The sequence below is a fragment of the Ambystoma mexicanum genome, chromosome 1q (genome assembly GCF_040938575.1).
Source record: "Ambystoma mexicanum isolate Mex_15411 chromosome 1q, UKY_AmexF1_1, whole genome shotgun sequence".
Taxonomy (NCBI): Eukaryota; Metazoa; Chordata; class Amphibia; order Caudata; family Ambystomatidae; genus Ambystoma; species Ambystoma mexicanum.
In genome coordinates, this window is record NC_090922.1 from 473,005,618 (window position 1) to 473,024,136 (window position 18,519).

The 18,519-nt window shown below is 44.6% G+C and overlaps 1 protein-coding gene across 1 annotated transcript in view; it reads right to left on the reverse strand.

The window, feature by feature from the left end:
- Positions 1 to 4,668: 4,668 nt before the first annotated feature.
- Positions 4,669 to 18,519, reverse strand: part of LOC138528956 (interferon-inducible GTPase 5-like) — a 178,868-nt gene continuing 165,017 nt past the window's right edge. The window contains exon 2 of the mRNA XM_069640806.1: positions 4,669 to 6,177. Coding sequence (XP_069496907.1) covers positions 4,935 to 6,170 — 1,236 coding nt within the window. The 5' untranslated portion in view covers positions 6,171 to 6,177 and the 3' untranslated portion in view covers positions 4,669 to 4,934. The remainder of the gene's footprint in view (positions 6,178 to 18,519) is intronic.

Sequence of the window (18,519 nt, forward strand, 5' to 3'; positions counted from 1 at the left end):
GATGAAGCTGGGAACGGAGGCCTAGGGAAAAGGAGCGTATGAGCTGCATCAAGTTGTATCAAGTTGAAAGCTCTGATACGTGGTTTCCCGGTGCTACCATTGAAAAGTGAAGGACCATTGCAAACTAGCACGGACAAGCGGGGGCATATGGTACCGACACTATCAAACTGATACTTGCTCCTGCCTTTTTGGAGCTCTGTGCAAATTCACATCAGCTTGCTATCATCCATAAATAGGGTAGCCTGGACTGGCCTGAACGATTTGTTGCTAATGTGTGTTGCTGTGGAGAACATTCCCAGACGGACACTGAAAAAAAACTTTTCCTAAGATAAACATTACAGACAATGCCTATATTCGCTCCTGCTCCCTCCTGCACCAATGCGGTTAATGATATAACGATAGAGATTAAGCCTACTGCAAGAAAGACTTGGTTCGGAAAGAATAATATGCTAATGATTATGATACCGCTTTGCATTTTGATTACACTGGTCCCAATATTTTGGTATCTAGAAACTGTGCACCCTTTGAACTCTCTCTTGACTACTACCAATGCTCCTACTATGAGCAGCCCAGTACATGTGCTCTCTTATACTCTCGCCTCACAAGACGAGAAACATAGAAAAGGGTATGACAATAATACATTGCTACTGATTATGAATATGACCCATGCTATCTTGAATAAATCCAACTGTTGGGTCTGTTCCCATTTACCCCAGCACAGGGAAAGAGGAATGGGTTGGTATGTACATCCTTTGCCACTTAATACCGCCTGTTATGCATCATTAAGTGCGCTATTTTTCGGAAAATGGAATGATAGTGCCACTGGTCAGTTTGATGGAACAACCATAAATGAATTTGAAAGATTGGTATTGGAACCGTTGGGTTGTTCCGTATTTACAAGCAGAAGCAAAGTAACCCTGGTAACAACGAGTCCAGTAGATAGGCTCTCTAGGCCTTACAAGTCCCTAATCACTTCTAAAATGGCTCCGGTAGGAAATAACGATGCTGTTCCTCCCTCTAATACTATTAATCATAGTCCATGTTCTGTCCCATTTTGCTTACGGAAAAAGGGTTCCCACCCAGTGAGAACATTTACTAGATGCATGAACATTGCTGTGCTTGAACAAGAAGAAAAACCATTATATACAGGAGGTTCTGTCTATTTTATATGTAGCAATCAGGCCTATCCATGGTTACCTAGAACCTGGGAAGGGACCTGTTATTTAGGTATAATTTTACCTGGTGTAGTTCTTTCCAAAACTTCTGAAATAGCAAAACTATCTAGATCTCGGCCACGTTGAGATGATACCGCAGGACAGATCGTGGGGGATATTGCGAAATCATTTATACCATTTTGGGGAGAAGCAATACATTCATGGAATATAAGGAAACTGTCCAGGGTGTTAGAAAAAACGATAAATGGAACTATAGATATACTCTATAATATGATTAATTGCACTTCAGAATAGAATGGTGCTCGATATAATTTTGGCTGATCGTGGAGGAGTATGCAAATTGGTGGGGTCAGCGTGCTGTGTATTCGTAAGTGACTCCTCCCCCACGATATTTGAAGCAATAAAAAAATTGCATGTCACAGGCTCTGAAATTCATGTTCCCACAGGTGGTTGGAATCTGAATATAAGTTAATGGTTTTGGGAACTGCTGCGATCATGGGGATGGAAACTAATGCAATTTTGGTTATGATATTTGGAATCCTCATGTTCTGCTGTTGTTGCATACAATACCTGCCAGTCCTCTGCTCCCAAATTACAAATGAGTGTGTACATGCGATTAGAACGAAACCTCCTTGCATGTTAAGTGAAGGTGCACAACACGAAAATGAAATAATTAAATAATTGATGGCAATTAATATTTCTGATGATTACAGCAGTAGGGGTAATTCGGAATTGGACACGTGGTCCGACGAAGACGCGATATATGGATGATGCTATTGGCTTACAGCCAAAAGGAGGGTTTGTTAGACCAGAAAAGTAACCCTATAATCGAATGATATGTATAGTATGTTGGCCAGAAACCAATCGCATCATGTGATAAACATTGCAAACCTAGAATCGTCAATGTAACCAAAGGGCGTCCATTTTGTGTAATGTCAGCCATTTGCTTTTTCCTTTCTGTCAAAACACTTTGCAAATATATTCTATGCTTCGAACTCACACACAGTGCGAGGCCACAGCCTGAATGCTGAAATACTAACACAGACAGGAATGTCAAACTGTGCAGAAATACATTGTTTTTCCTCTCACTAAGTCCTTGAAGTCAAGCAGAAGCTGCATCTAATCAGTAGTCCAGGTGCCGGGTTGTCTTGCAAACGCTGTAGTAATAAAAGGCAGTTAAAACATGAATTATATTCTCCTAGCTGTGCTTCTTCGCAGAGAATGGTATTTTCTGCTTCAGAACTATCTGACCCTTAGCTCATGAGCCGAAACACACAGATGACGTAGTAAGGAATGTTTCCCTGCTAAGAACACGATATCCTAGCTGAGCCAGAGCTCCATGTTCCCCATAACAGAAAGCTGTCTCTGCTGCCTTTGCTAGAATAACTATGTTTAGGCTGAATGAAGACTTGTCATAACGTGTCATAATTGTCAATCACTGAACCCTAGTCTGTATGACATGTATGTGTGCGGATCGAAATGCCTTAGCAAAGATTATGTCTAATGTATATATATTGCTGCTTGAGCTCTGATCGCTCTCTCTCGCATCTCACAGTGTTTGGGAACACACGTCGTGAGACGGCGAGACCCAGTCGGCCGACTGAGAATACTTTGAAATGAACCAGACTTGTTTGGAAAACGAACCCTGTGTCTGACGTGTCGTTTTAGTATTTGGTTATTGTGCCTTAGTTTCCATATGCTGTCTTTATGGCCTAGCAGAGCAGGCCCCTGATGTAGAAGAACCAGAATCTGTTAAATGGATGTCAGAGCAGTTGAAGTGTGAAAGGTCAATCTGATACTGACAAGAGGAAAGCCAATCCATACTGATGCTGTGAAATCAAGAATCTGAATTTTCGCCAAACCTTGCGTTGGGTTTCATAACAGGACCAGACATTCTTAGAACATGTCTCTGAGGCAATTTCACAGGCCTGCATTACAGACAATTATGTGGTGATTGCGGTTAGCCAGGGGGTAAAGGGACTCATTAACTGTGGTTTGAACTCTTATGTTCACCACATGTGTTAGACTCCTCTGTTGGACAGACTGGGTGCATATGAAGGTACAAGGACTCTTAAGACTAGGTTTGAGATCGTCTTTCATGGAAATATATTTCATGTTGGAAACCACTTACTGTATCCTTCATTTTATGTTGTCACATCCTTGCCTCCCTTTTGTAGAATAATCCCCATGTGTGGATTATCCCCTCGTTCCTCTATGCCTTTTCACAGCTGCATTGTGAAAACTATACAGCATAAACAACCACATGAAGATATATTTTGGTCTCCACTGTATCATTACTCAAACCACCTACGCAGCAGAAATCTGCAGAGGGTGCAGTTGGACATAGAGAGAGCCAACTGGTGTTGAGAAGGTATGGTGAGGTGGGAGAAGAATGGAAGGAAATGTACTGAACGCAAGTGGCAAAATTGACAATTTTGTCTAGCAGGGCAAAGCAGAAAAAAGGAAGACTCAAGAGGAGGCTTGAACAGTCAACGATTTGGCTGAGTACCCGAGTAGAGATATGGGTTTTGGTAGAGTGGAAGATAGGTGGAAGGTGGACTTTTCTGACATGTAGCAGGTTGATCCTTGCAGCGGTGGCGGTAGAAACTACAATTGCTGGCCATGAAGCACATTTGACTGAATCTTTAATCTATTCTTTGGTTACTTATCTAACAGCTATTTTAGTGCAAAGCAATTGTATTCATTCGCGCAGCACCACAAAGTATTAACCCCGAAAACCTTTCTAACATTAGATTATCATGTAAGAGCTCACAAGAATTTTCATCGGAAATGAATGTATTGACTCTGCTCCATGCAGAAGTTGCATTCTTGGATGCAGAAGATTTGCTGTGAGGATCGTCTCTTAGGAATTGTTTACCTAAATTCCTTTGAGATGTTGGAAAGAGAGCCTAGAGTTAAGCACTCTTCCAAACAGCTGTATTCAACCTAAAAGACAAATGGTTGAATCCAGAAAGGATGCACTTAGCCCTTCATCCTTCTATGGTTTATACATGTTTAAATTGGTTAAGAAAAGCATTTAAGAGTGCTTAGTAGAATCCAGCAAGAAGCACTATATAAAATATACAACTTATATCTGGATGATGTCTGGTTTGCCAACCCTTTAAACTCTCTTCTTGTCTTCATAGGGCCATTTTAGTTTGTACCTTAAGGGTTTTATGATATGTGCACACCTTCCAAGTATCTACACTTTTTAAAGGAACATGGTAATTTATCATAATGGGCAAAGAAAGGTCCAGCATCTGGACTTGAAATCAATCCCGCAAACAGATATGTTGCAGGGCGGTAAATCGCATGCCTTTGTGGTCTTCAATATTGCTAAATTTCATTAGCCAAATAACAGGTGGTCATGTAGTTTGATCTTTTATCATTCCTGTGTGTTTTATCCCCACATTGTCACAAGCTGAAACACTGCACCCCGGCATAAAAAATAAAATATACAGCAATATTGCTTTGCAAAATCAGAAGTATAAAATATGGTAACATTTTCTTAAACATTTTATTTATTTTTGATATATGCAATTTCTATTAAATGTGTTCATAGCTGTAGCTGTCAATACATGCATTTAGTTCTGAACTTTTTACATAACGATTTTTATAAAAATAATGAAATTTGACATAACTTCCAAGTCAGCTTGCCCAGTGAGAGGGGACGGGCCCATCTAAATAGGCAATTTGTTTTTTAAAATCTCTTGCCATCTCCTGTGCAGAGCTTTGCGGGAGTTGTGGTTGTGTTCAATTTTAATCAAAATAAAAGTATCCAGGGTCTGGCACCTCGTATTGCTGAGATATGCCCACCTCATCCTCATCAAAGGCTGCCTTGAGCACCCTCTGCGTGTCCTGGGAGAAGTCATCAAGAGCTCTGTTCAGAAGGGTGTATGCAGCCACAAAGGAGATACCACCAGCAATGACATGGCTAAGTATCGGCACTCGGGTCCCAACAAGACCTGCCACCATTTGCCCACTTTTGGCACCGTCTCTCAGGACTGTTTGCACCTTGTGCTCAGAAAGGTCCTTGCCCAACATGGACTGGATTTGAGCTTTGAGAGAGTAAGGCGTGTTGTTAGTTTTCCTGGAAAGTGCCAGAAGGGACTCATCATCCAATCCAAAATTCCTTTGATAGCTTTGAAGGGTCTCCATCAGCATGGGGATGTTGCAGTCAACGGGATGGTTTGGGAGAACAGAGATGATGCAGGTGCTAAGGGCTTTCTTCCATACATGTCTTTTCAAGGACTCCTTCTTCTTCTCAATGACCTCAGTGGTGATATTGGGCAGGGACAGGAGCAGAACATGCCTCTTCTGTCCAGTGAGATCATCAACTAGCATATTGTGCAACTTCTGAAAATCGTATTTATGGAGTTCAAAATTGGACAGCAGGAAGACTTTGGGGTCTTCGACCCCTGCCTTTTCCAAACTGCTAATGCAATCCTGTCGTATCTCATCTAAGACCTGCTCTTCTGAGAATAGAGTCTTCTTGCGTCTTTTGCAAGCTTCCACATCCCGGTCAATCTTGGACCGGACAAAGTAAAAATTCTTGTTCATTGCCCTGATGCTCCTGGCCAGGCTTGCATGGTTCTCCTTGAAACGTTCTGAGGCAAGGACAATGTAGAAGTCATACCTCTCAAAGTTCACCTGCTGCAGGTACTGATCCGCCTGGAAATTTGGAGTACCAATGCCTGGCAAATCCCAAAGCTGAACAGTCGGTAGTTTTGGGTGAATGTAACCTGTGGTTTGCATGGTGGTCTCAGTGACTCCAGTTTTAGCACAACCAGGCTCCTCGTCACCAAGGCCACGCATGGCATTGACAAAAGTGGATTTTCCAGCACCAGACTCTCCCGTGATGGCAATGTCCAGTGTAGTAGTTTCCAGTGACGTCAGGAGGGATTGGATTTGGTTGGATACTTCCAAAACTACCTTGGATTGGATTATGGAACTCATTTCCACCAGGTCAAGCTCTCGAACTTCCATAGCACACATTGTGTCTCTAGAAAGGGAAAAGGCAGAAAGAGAATGTTTCATCAGTCCTTGATGTCGTAAGCGCAATAGTCAACAGTTAAAAATAATATTTATTCTCAACAACGTGCGTTCATTTTCCATGTCATTTTATGTCATTATCACTTCTAAGTGGTCACCTATGCAGGAAGGAGAGCCTCTACAGAAGGGTAACTTTGTGGAGAGGCTGAGTTCAGTCCCTGTCTTTTCATTTAGGGACCTCAGTCAATGGATCAGCTACTGAGTACAAGAGCGGAATTCAATTATTGGTCTAAATGAGGAGGTCTTTAGTGGCATAAGAGAAATCAGATTCATGACTGTTTAATCCTGGTCTGCTCTGGGGGTTGGGAGAGTTCCGTTATGCAGGTGCAGAGCAGAGTTCAGTGCCTAGGTACATTCAATCCTAAGCCTTTCTCTCTTCAACTCAAATGTGTGGCTAGTAACTAACAAACTTGTACCCTAACTGAAACCCATCCAACTCTACAAAGAAAGCCTTCAGAACAAGAATCACTCAAAATCCCCAACGATCAACAATATTCATCACCTCACCATAACACAACATTAATCCTTATGAGGGCGACAGGCTTGGGCTTTCTAAACGCTAACACCCAGCAAAGTCTAATGTATACTGCACACAAAGTACAAAGAGACAACAATAAAACACTACCAGCCTCACACAGCCCATCTAAGAGCAGCCACTATCTTCTCTCACTCGCCAACACCACCTTTATGCTTGCAGCAGTTAAGCACTATCCTGCCATGCAAATGGTAAACATTCTGATATAGCCAAATCCAGTAACAACACATGTTCAGCTATTTTCCTGACATGTATAGAAGTGCCACTCCATTTAGTTGTACATGACCTGTATGTTATGGTGACCAGATGACATCGCGCCTGACTTAGACCCCTTCTGTTACTAGCTAGCCAGTACCTGGCCTAAAGAAGTTCACATGTCTTTCTAAAATAAGTGTGCTTTGCTCTGTATTTACATTCCTGCTCAATTTAAGTAGCCCAGATGGAAAAATGTGCCTTACATCCATTTGTTAATGATTTACAGAAATAGGTCAAAAGCAGTGGACCCAAAAACGATCTGTGTGGTACCCTCACTTCACAAAACTCAGATGTTCTGCCTATATTCAACACAAACTAACATTGAAGAAAGAAAACACTGCTGGCAAAATAATAATCACTTGTTAAAAACATATGTACTAAGAGCAAGACAAGCATTGATGGGGGCCAATAGGTCAGACTTGGTAAACGTAGATGGTACCATTTTTATATAACACTGCCTACAGGACACAGACACGCTTACCCTTTCCAAGATATTATTGTAGATTGGTCACTGTTCTTTTAGAACGCGCTACCGGAGACCAGTTTCTAAGCGCAAGCCCGCATTTCGAACCCGTGTTGCTATGCGTTGTCTTGATTCCAAGACAACATCCGTTGTCCCTGAGCTATCCTTCCGGCCTTGATAGTGTTGCAAGAATAAACATTCATCCTAACTGATATTTTTGAGAAATAGTGCGCGCCACAGACCCACCCTCCACCAGCTTTGGAAAGGTTCATGGAAACAATTACACACCTTGCAAAAATTGAAAGTTCTCCTATAATACAATTCAGAGATTCTGTCACAATAGATTATAACAAACAGATAATATAATGCAGGGATTCATTCACAATAACATTGTTACATGCCACATTTTAAAGTTATCACACAGAAGTAAATCATACACAGAATAGCAACACCACCACAGCTCAAATACACAAGTAACCAATAACATCTTCAGGTATACCCTATCAATCTAGGATTGCGAATGTAAAAGTACTGCTTTAGTGAAGATGAAATGCCCCAAAGTAAGGTTCTCTGCATACTGGAGCAGATATTGGTCATGGATTGGGAAGCTTGGTAATATACTTAATACACCAAGTACAGATGTGGAAAAAGTCATTAATGTACCAAACAGTGAAACAAAAGCATGTAAAAGTAACATTAATACCTTTCCCTAGTGTAACTTTCTTCCACAAAATGGCTGCCACTATAAACAGACCTTTCACCAACTTCTACTTCTTCTGCATCACGGAGCAGACAATTGACACCAGGCTCCATCTACAGGCTGCTGCCAGAGCTATGGCCGAGATTAGCAAATTACTTACCCCTGGTAATGTTCTTTCAACTGGATGTTCCTCCCACGTAATCCTCATCTTTGCTATACTCGTAAGTTTGCTTGCAGCTTTGGAATTATTTTTCATAATCAGGTGCCGAGCTGCGACGAGTCGTGGCCCTCAACGGCCTGCGCCCTGACTTCGGCCGTGACGTCGATGCTGGTATAAGTAGCTCGAGCGGCGACCATTGCCTCAGTTCTAGTTTTTTCCCTCAATGCTCAGCCGTCTTTAATTGGTGGACCAGATGTTGAAATAGAGGAAGGTGTACATCATGGAAATTTTCGCCAAGTAAGAGGGGAAGGATAGGCGATGAGGAATATGTGGGAGGAACATCCAGTCAAAAGAATATTACCTGGGGTTAGTAATTTGTTCTTCGAATGGATTGTGACCCCCCACGTATTCTGCATCTTTGATACAATCCGAAAACAGTCCGTCTAAGGAAGTGGGCACAGAGAATTACTGTTGATTGATGCTGTGAAGTACAGCTTTGCCAAATCTGGCCTCCTGAGCTGACAGAGTCCAGACAATAATATCTGGATGAAGAAGGAGATCACCTCCTCCCCTCCCCCCACCTCCACTTGCAACAGCAAGTCCTCCCTTTGGGGAAGACGAGCTGGAGGACAGATGGCCATTTCCAGAAGATCCGGGTATCAGGTTTACCTGGCCCAATCCAGAGCAATCAGGATTATGGATTTCCCGAACATGCGCAACCTCCTGATGACATGAGGAATGACGGGGACTGGGGGAAACAGGTACAATAGTGGAAAATCCCAATTCACCACAATCGCGTCTCCTAGAGCTCCTCTCTGAGGAAATGCCCTGGAGAAGAATAGGTCACCCTTTCTGCTGACACTGGTTGTGAACAGATCCACTTGAGGGGGTTCCCAATGGGCAAAGAGCTCTAGAACGACTTCCTGAGCCAACTCCCACTCGTGGGAGATGGTGCGCTGCCTGCTCAGAGCGTCTGCTCAGACCGTCTGCCGCTATGTTTACTTCTCCGGCTAGATGAACTGCCAGTAGAGAGATTCCTTCTCTTAGTGTCCAAAACCAGAACAGGTTTGCTTCTCGGCACAGAGGAAGTGACCCTACACTCCTGCTCTTGTTGAGGTAGTATATGGCCACTGTATTGTCCGTCATTATCGGGACATTCTTCCCTCACACAGAGGGCAGAAAAGCCATTGCTCTCAGCTCTAAAAAGGTTGATGTGAAATCTGTACTCCTGTGGAGACCAATGACCGCTGATTGAAAGTTTGTTCGTGTGGGCTCGTCACCCTGTGAGGGAGGTATCTGTCACAATTGTCATCTCTGGCCACGGTTGCCAAAAAGGTTCTCATTTCATCACATTCTCTCAGGAGCCCCACCACACGAGATCCTGAGCGACCTTGTTCGGGACCTGAAGAAGGTCTGTCATTCTGCCAGAGGACAGACAACTGGGATCTGAGTCCACTGGAGGGATCTCATTTTCAGACGGGCTTCAGGCACAAGGAAAATGCAGGATGCCATGAGGCCGAGAAACCTTACAAAGTCAAAGGCCGGAAGATATTGGGCACTCAATATTTGGACCATCTGTGAAAGATATTGAGCCCTCAACTCGAAACGCATTCCCCCCATGCTTAAACACGGAGGTACTGCGAGTCAGGGTGCAAGGGTTATGGAGAAAATCACGTTGCTGAGGTCCTCCACTGTTAAGTTGGTGGCTTCTTTTTGGGGTGCCACAAAGGATTGTCGCAGAATTCTGAACCATTGGAAACTGTGCTTGTACAATATCATTCAGAGGGCGGAGATCCCGAAACATTCCATAACCGCCCCTTTTGCCATGTTGATCAGCTAGATAGCCATGTTGCACGGGGAGCTGGGGGGTACATTTACTCCCTGGTTGAGGAGCATGACAATGGTGTCTCGTATTCCCTCCACAGCCTCTTTGACAGCGGGTACTGCTTTGCTCGGGGCAGCACCTCCCCCGGTTTGAGCGTGAACCAACCTGGGGCTACTCCCTGTAGGAGCCCTACATCGTGAGCATTGGTTGTCCATAATATCCGTGGGACCCGTTCTAGATCTGCCTCAGAAAAAGGCGACGGGGCAACCAGGGCCATCAATGAGCATTGCACCTTGCGGTATTGCACCATAATGTCACAGGGGATATATATAGCCAACACTATTTCTCCATCATCAACACTGTCCTCAAACAAATCTCTGAGACCTTTTTAAGGGGCACTGCTGGATCAATAAACAACACAGTGCGCCGCTCGCATCCATCAGAGTCTGTCAGCACCACAACAATCCTTTTTGCTGACACCACCAAACCATATAAATTAAGGGAAAGTATTGTTCCTTTAACAAGTTCTGGGGTTACCACTGGCCGGAAAATAAAATCAGATGGCACTCGCCAACACGCCTTACCAATCTGGGGCACTGCGTCTAGCAGAACTATGATCCCATACAAAAAAATATCTGGGTCCACGGGGGATGCCACGAACCACCACCTCAACACCCCTGGCCTGTATTAGGACCATTGCTCTCAAGGCGCACGTGCTGTGAAGGAGATGGTCATGTCCAACTTGCTTAACAAATCCTGCCCTAACAAGTTGATTGGGGACGCTTCTGAGTACAGCAGGGGTGCTTGCACCACCTTTCTTCCTATTTTAATTGCTACCTCTTCTGTGTATGGAACCATTGCGACAGCCCCAGAAAAGCCCAGTGTATCTAGGGTCTCACTCGATAGTGGGAAATTCCCCTTACTGATGCAGGATTTAGTACCACTGGTGCAGACCATAAAGATGAATTGTTTGTCTCCTATCTCAGCGCCCACCAGGGGTTCCTCATCAGGGTGGGTAGTCATTGAGAGGACTGGGCATGCAAGTACTTTCTGTGGGCTGTCCTAATCAGGGCATGTATTTGTTGCAGGAAACGTGAAAGGGTTGTCCCCCACAACACTGACCACCCCCCCGTAAGGTGTTACCGTTCCGTTTGGTACTGCATTGTTGGTAGGCAGTTGACCTACGTATAGAGCGTTCTGTTGGACTGCGTGCTGTTGGGTGTTAGGCTGGGCCGCAGGATCCTCAGTGTAATTGGGTGTAGGCCTGGTGCATCTTGTAGGGTATGGAGGTGGCCATCGGTGTCGTGAATGGAGTGCGGCTGTGGAGACGCGGAGCCAGGGTGGTTGTATCCCGCCACTTATCTACTTCTGCATTCTCATGCGAAGTGCCCCCACAACTCCAACACTGAGCGGGTCCTGCACCTCCTCTGAGTGAAAAAACGTTGTTAAAGGGATGTTATGGTTCCAAGTAAAACCGAAAAACCCCTGAAATTCGCCAGTTATGGTAAGCTAAGCAACCGTAACTCGCGCCACCACCGTGCACTGCTAAAACGAACACCCAGGATATCAAAGATGACATCACAAAGGTAATTGATGACATCACTGATGACATCACATGGCTGGCTCACTCTTTTTCCCTTTACTGATATATCTAGGCCAGTAACAGCCAGGAACTAAAAATTCACTATGCTATAGTACAAAGTACTATATTTGTATACTTATACTTCAAATATGTTCTTACAGTAATTCACCTAGGGTCCACTCAAAGCATATGAAACATATACAAAGGGGAAAACAGACTTGGAAGACAGCAATGCTTTCTATGTATGAAGATGATTAGTAAGGTTATCAACATTATAGTTCTGTTTTTGTATTACTGTACTTTCCCTGGATATGCTCATATTTGTACACATTGCACTTACACTACTTTCCTTAGGGTCTAGTCACAATATGTGATAGTTCTACATAGGGAAGTAGTAGCTTTGAAGCAGAGCAATCATTTTTGTGCATGAAGATAATCAGTTAGGTTATGAAGATTGTCGGGTAATATTGCTGTTTTTTTTGTTTACTTCACTTTCCCTTATATGCTCTATTTGTATGTGTTGTTGTCTGTGTTTTGTGTGCAGTAATGCAATAATGTAGTAAGTGGGTTTGATTAGGTACTTATTAAATGTTTCACAGTAGGCAATAAGAAAGCATTTATAATGTTAGTATTTAAAATGGCAAGATCATTAATATTGCATCTCTATCATGTCTGCTGCACACTATGCCTATGTTACTACATGTGTATTGGAAAAAGCTTTATAATACAATGCTATTTGGATTAATGCATTACTTAATGCACTACATACCTCAGGATATTTATTCCAATGATCCTTGACACTTTATTAACATTACAATAAGAATCCCTTGTACAGACTTTTCATGAAAGGTAAATGCACAGGTGATGTCATCAGTGATGTCATCAACGACATTTGTGATGTCATCTTTGATGTCCTGGGTGTTAGTCTTAGGAGTGCACGGTGGTGGCGCGAGTTATGGTTGCTTAGCTTACCATAACTGGTGAATTTCAGGGGTTTTTCGGTTTTACTTGGAATCATAGCGACCCTTTAACAACATTTTTTCAGTGAATTTCATAGGTTTTTAGTAGCGCAACTTAACCATAACGTCCCTTTAACAGAGTTTTTTTCACCGAATTTCATCGTTTTTTATTAGTGCAACTTAACCATAAAGTCTACAAACATCTGACTTCATTGCAGTCCTTCCAGACAGTGCCACATGACCATATACTGGCGCACGGCATGATGACGAGTCTGAGAACCCGTACGCACTTCACGATAAGATCTGTGCTTTCAAATTTTCCTTGCACAGCTCCAACACCTATTCCTACTCATCCATTAACAATCTAGTACACAATACATACTTTTAGCAAAACTGCTATTAATCTTAAAATGGCATCAGCTAAAGCCATCCCTCCTCCCCAGGAGACACCACCACTGCTGTAATCAAGGAGCAGGAGAAACACTGCCCCCTACCTTAGAAATAACACACGGGCAACATTTTCCCCTGTCCACCTACCCCTCCATATTAGTGTTTGGTGCCTCTTCCCTCATTTCCCTACCACCTTTCGTTCTCAGCTCTCCTGCCAAAAAAAATACATCCAAAAACAACTAAAGAAATGTTCCTTTCGGAACCACCTTTCACAGTTAAAAAATAGAACGTTTAGACTCCATTTACTTTATATTTATCATTAAAGTACATAGACTCAATAAGATTTTCCAACATTTCCATTTGCATTTTGTGTTATACTAATGGCAATATTGGGGCGTTCATCCTCCGTTCCAGGGACTGGAATGATGGATACCGGCCCAGCAGCTCAAGTTATCAGCCCAAACGAAGCAAGGGTGGATAACAAGGTCTCTGGACCATTATCCCCCCATTCCAGACCCTGAAATGGGGGATGAAGACCATTCGCAGCCTAGGTTCCCAAAGCGGGAACCCGTGGTACTAAAAAAAAAAGAGGATTTTTCGTCCTACACCGGGACGCCTGTGGCGTCTCGGTATAGGAAGGAAAATCCTTTTCCAAAATGGCCACCATGTAAAGGGAAGGCGGGGGTTCCATACAGGGCCCCTCTTCGCTTTCCATGGCAACCTGCAGAAGGCAAAAAGAACACCCTATGATCATATTACCACAAGCACAGTCTTCTTCCCTTTCAAAGCTATCCTAATTTTGAATAACATTACCACAAAGCCAGTCCCAGGTGGACATGGCCACTTTAATCCTATGTTTTGTCCCTTTCGAGCCATGGCTAGTAGCCAGATTGTCCGGATCATGACCTTATATCATGAACCGGACATTCTGGCCACTGCCCATGGCCACAGCCTCAGTCACTAAAGCTATATCGCTATTTTTCTTTAACTGTCAAATAAGAAAACACTGCCACATTTGCAAAAACCATGCTTTTAGATTTGTGCCAATGCGCCCTACGCAAGTTTGCTGGAAATCCTCCCACGTTTTATTTTTGCAAAAGTGTCAAATGAATGCACATACAATCGTCATATAAGCTACCCCCTCTGCACTAAATCCCACCAAACTTTGTAAACGCATTCGAAACTCACCTCCCCAGACATTATTTCATAAGTTTCACAAGTGCAATGCTCAGAAAATATTATTGTCCCAAGGGTTCGGCCATGTACTTTTATACATACGTTGATCTATCGCAAACATTTCCAATTCACCTAACCTCACTTTTCCTCTTTTAAAAACATACGAAATCTGGCAGCAGGACGCGTCCATCTGCTGCTATTCTTATCCATTGACGCATCTCCCTAAGGTAAACTGCCCTGACGTCACTAAATCATATGCCCCGCCCCTGAACCTCACATCACCAACCATAGTGATATTCTACACCTTTCTCTGTGACGTTCCTCTTCAGCGTAGCCAAACACGCCCATAATCACCTACGTGACGTGACGCAGAACCCGAAAATCAACACACATCGACTAACACAGCACGTCACAATTCGGAATATTAAACCGTACTTTAAAAGAAATCAGTCACACTGTACAATTTGTAAAGTACTTTTATTTCACAATAAACGCTCCGAGAACATCCGACTATTGCCATATTCAATCAAATTGCAAATTAGTTTCTTCGCTCGCGATCCAAAATGTTTATCGTGAGGCACATGTTCTTTTTGCGTACACAAGGTGTTAGTTTTCGGTAAAAGACCCGCTTGGGTCGCACAGTGAATTCCAGGGCTTCGACATCAACTTGCACCTAGACCACCATAAAGGATGTTATGTTACTCCTAATCGCTAGTACAGCGTACGGGCACATGATCCAGGTGTTGACAACTATGTGCAGCTGCCGATTGAAAAAGCCGTCAGTTGGCATCTAGAATCTATGACAATCGCAGAAAGGCAGAATATATCTGTTTCGAAAACATAACAGAAAATGTGTCTCAATACCCAAACTTTATTACAATTTATCTATTGACTTATTAATTCGGCATAGAGTTTAAACTAACGACTAGCACACACATCAAACAATCTCAACAAAGAGAAAACAACGTGGAAACTGATACACAATTCGATATGGTCATACATGACATTTTAATGAAATATTAGCATTGAACCTGGTTGAACCTAGTGGTGGTCTACATGCACCTCGATGCTGCACTCCCCATAACCACGTAAAAAAGACAACTACACATAAAGATAGTAATTGCGTTACATTGCAATAAGCAACACAGGACAGACGAATAGACTATAATCCAAAAATAATCTCTTGCAGGGCCGCTCTTTGCATCAGACACTGCAGGCGGCTGCCTCAGATGCCAGACTCTAGGGGACGGCAGTCTGACTCCATTATTATTTTAATTATATTTTAACACAGACACATTAGTCCTTCGCCTGTACTTTAGGCACATTATATTGTGGAACACCTCCAAATGTACCGTGTGATTTTCGTGACAAAAAAACACCAGTTTTTTGCTTCTTGCTGCCATATCCCATCCCATCCTCATCAACCCTCACCTCCACAGACAGCATTCGATAAGTTTAACAAGTGCAATGTTGTGTTTTTTAATATGTTTTTGCTGCGATGTCCGCGTACTCCAAAACACAGATCCAAGATGGCGGGTGCATCGGAACAATCTGACGCACTTCACGCTCTTCACCATCCAATCAGCGAACTTGTCACATGTCCGCGGACATGACGCAAGCGATTAGCCAATCGATATCTTGTCCGCGGAGCGAACAGGGAAGTGTGTCCGCGGAGTGGACATATATATCACTAATTTTTTTAGACCTACTTTTTGATCATTTAATAAAAAAAACTACAGGACGGATTTTCACCAAATTTACAAAAGCACGCTTTCGGGACCAAGCCGCTGCTCCTGCCGCAAATTTGGTGAAAATCCGTCCAGCGGTTTGGGCTGTAGGCGTGCGCAAAGTTTTTCCCCCCATTCAGTCTATGGGAAAAAAATACATTTTGGGTCCCCCCCTATAAATTTTCCCCCCCTGGACCAAACCTCACCAAACTTTGCAAAAAAAAAATACAGAGTGGGCCATATGCTTTTCTTGCAAAGTTTGGTAAGGATTCGTCCAGGGGGAGCGAAGTTATAAGCCGCCCAAAAAGTGTTCTTCCCATGGGATTAGCAACTTAACCATAACTACACATATGTGTTATATATCAAAATTGATTAAATACAAATAAAAAAAAAATAATTATATATATATGCATATACACACACACATATATATTGTTGCCACAAGCAAACTTCATGTCTCCCACTGCTAAAAGAATCCCAGCACTGGCCACTAGGGGGCGCACGGATGAGCAACCTCCCCGTGTGAGCTCTGTCCTTGCAGGTCCGTAATGTGAATTGAGCCCCCACATTACACCCCACCCCTGGATGCACAGCGGTGGAACGGACGCTTGAAGACCCCCCCACCAACACACAAAAAACCCAACGAAAATCAGACAACATAAGCAGGCGAAATCTACTGCCGAAGTTTCCCGCCCGTGAAGAGAAAGAGCACAGGGAGCGCGGACCCTACGCAGCTTTATCCCGAAGAGCCGTGGATGATCTCCCCGTGCCCGAAGCTTCCTGAAGGAGTGTGCGGCGACCTGCCCCTCCTCCTCCCGCCCGCCCCCCTAGGCTACTGGTCTGCAGTTCTCCACGTGAATCAGCCACAGGGCGAAGGGTCCAGCACCGTCTGCCTGGAAACCCTCCGTGGGAGAACCCTCCCATCGGGCCCCGGCATGGTCCCCAAGACGCCTCTCCAGCACACAAGGTGGGTCCTGAGCCACTGACCGCCCTGCATCCGCGGCATAACCCGCGCCCAGAGCTGAACACCTCGGTGCCGGCGAGCGTGTTAAAGGTGGCTGCCTGCGGCGTGCGCGGCTGCGGCATCCGCGCTATACCACGCGCCGCCCGCCGGGACAGTAAAGTGGAAGCGGTGCCAAACACCCAGACCACCGGCGCAACACCCCCCTGCCCTCCCCTAATAAAGGCACGGTGCAAGGGCACGAAAGTAATCAACGGCCCGGAGCCCGCACATGTTAACGAAAGCACCAGGCTCTCACACGGCCCTTTCCCAATGAAACTGCCTACGCAGAACTGTCAAAGCAGCACAGCTCGCCACACTGGCTCTGCGACTCATTCACGGAGCGGGTTATTTGGGAAAAGAGCAGGACTTCAATCCTAGGAATGTCAAAGACCCTCTACTAGGAGGAACCAAGTAAATATCGCTGCAACACTAAAGTGGTGTACCCCAAAGGATCACACATCTGCACAGCGCAAGGCCACCCCGGGCCTCCCATAAATATTCCAGAGCACCGTAGCCCACCCCAACCCAGCTGCCAAACAGTTCCCACCGCCTGGGGTACCTCAGGTCTACGGTCAATCACAATAACCCACAAGTACCACAAACCAGAAAACAGCGAATCATAAACAGACTGTGAACGGGACTGGGACCCCGTGACCCCCCCCAACCCTCCAGTGAGAAGCATCTCCAGGTGAACCCCTCGGAGGTCAAGCCCCCCACCACTGCAGACCGCCTATTGAATCCCCCACCAGCCTCATAACGAATCGCACAACGATCTGATCACTTGGGTCTGCCCGGATATCACTGAATCACGCAGCCCCAAAGAGGGGAAGGCCCCGACCCAGTGGCGTGTGCCTCCTCTAACCCAGGAACCATTCTATGAACGTGAAAAGCAGGCTAGTGAAAGGAAGCGCCCCCAATTTCAGCACGATTCTCCCCGCAATGAGAGACAATAAGGGACTCTCCCGTAGTGGGAATAAGACCAAGACAGAGTGCGGGTGAGCGTAAGTGGGAGTTTATCCAAAGAATAGGGCATGCAAAGAACTCTGCAACCTCCGAGAGCGCTCTGTCTGACAATAGCAAAGACAGGCGTATTTCTAATACAAAAAACGTCATCAGAACCTACACACTATAGGGGGCACAAGTTAATTGGGATTGGGTGGCGTCGACTAACTATAGGTGTTGCTGCAGCGTGGTTGGTCTTGGCGTGAGGACGTCACTGGTCAGCCTCGTGGGTTGGGTTGGGCCTGGCAGGCCAGCTTGAGGTCATCCGAGCGGTGTTGGTATGCTGGGGCAGCCTGTGACAAAGATGAATACCTTTCCTGACTCGTTTGCCCTAGGCCATGCACACTGCAGTTATTCAAGAAACGACATCTAAGTTCATCAATAAATCGCTCAGCAGTTTGTCTTATAAAATAAACGCAACACATGAGGAATGCACCTCGTGAGAGGTCCGGTGGTTGTCGGTTGGGGTGAGATTTACCTGTGCCCTATTGACCGGTATTTTAGGTCGAGGGGCT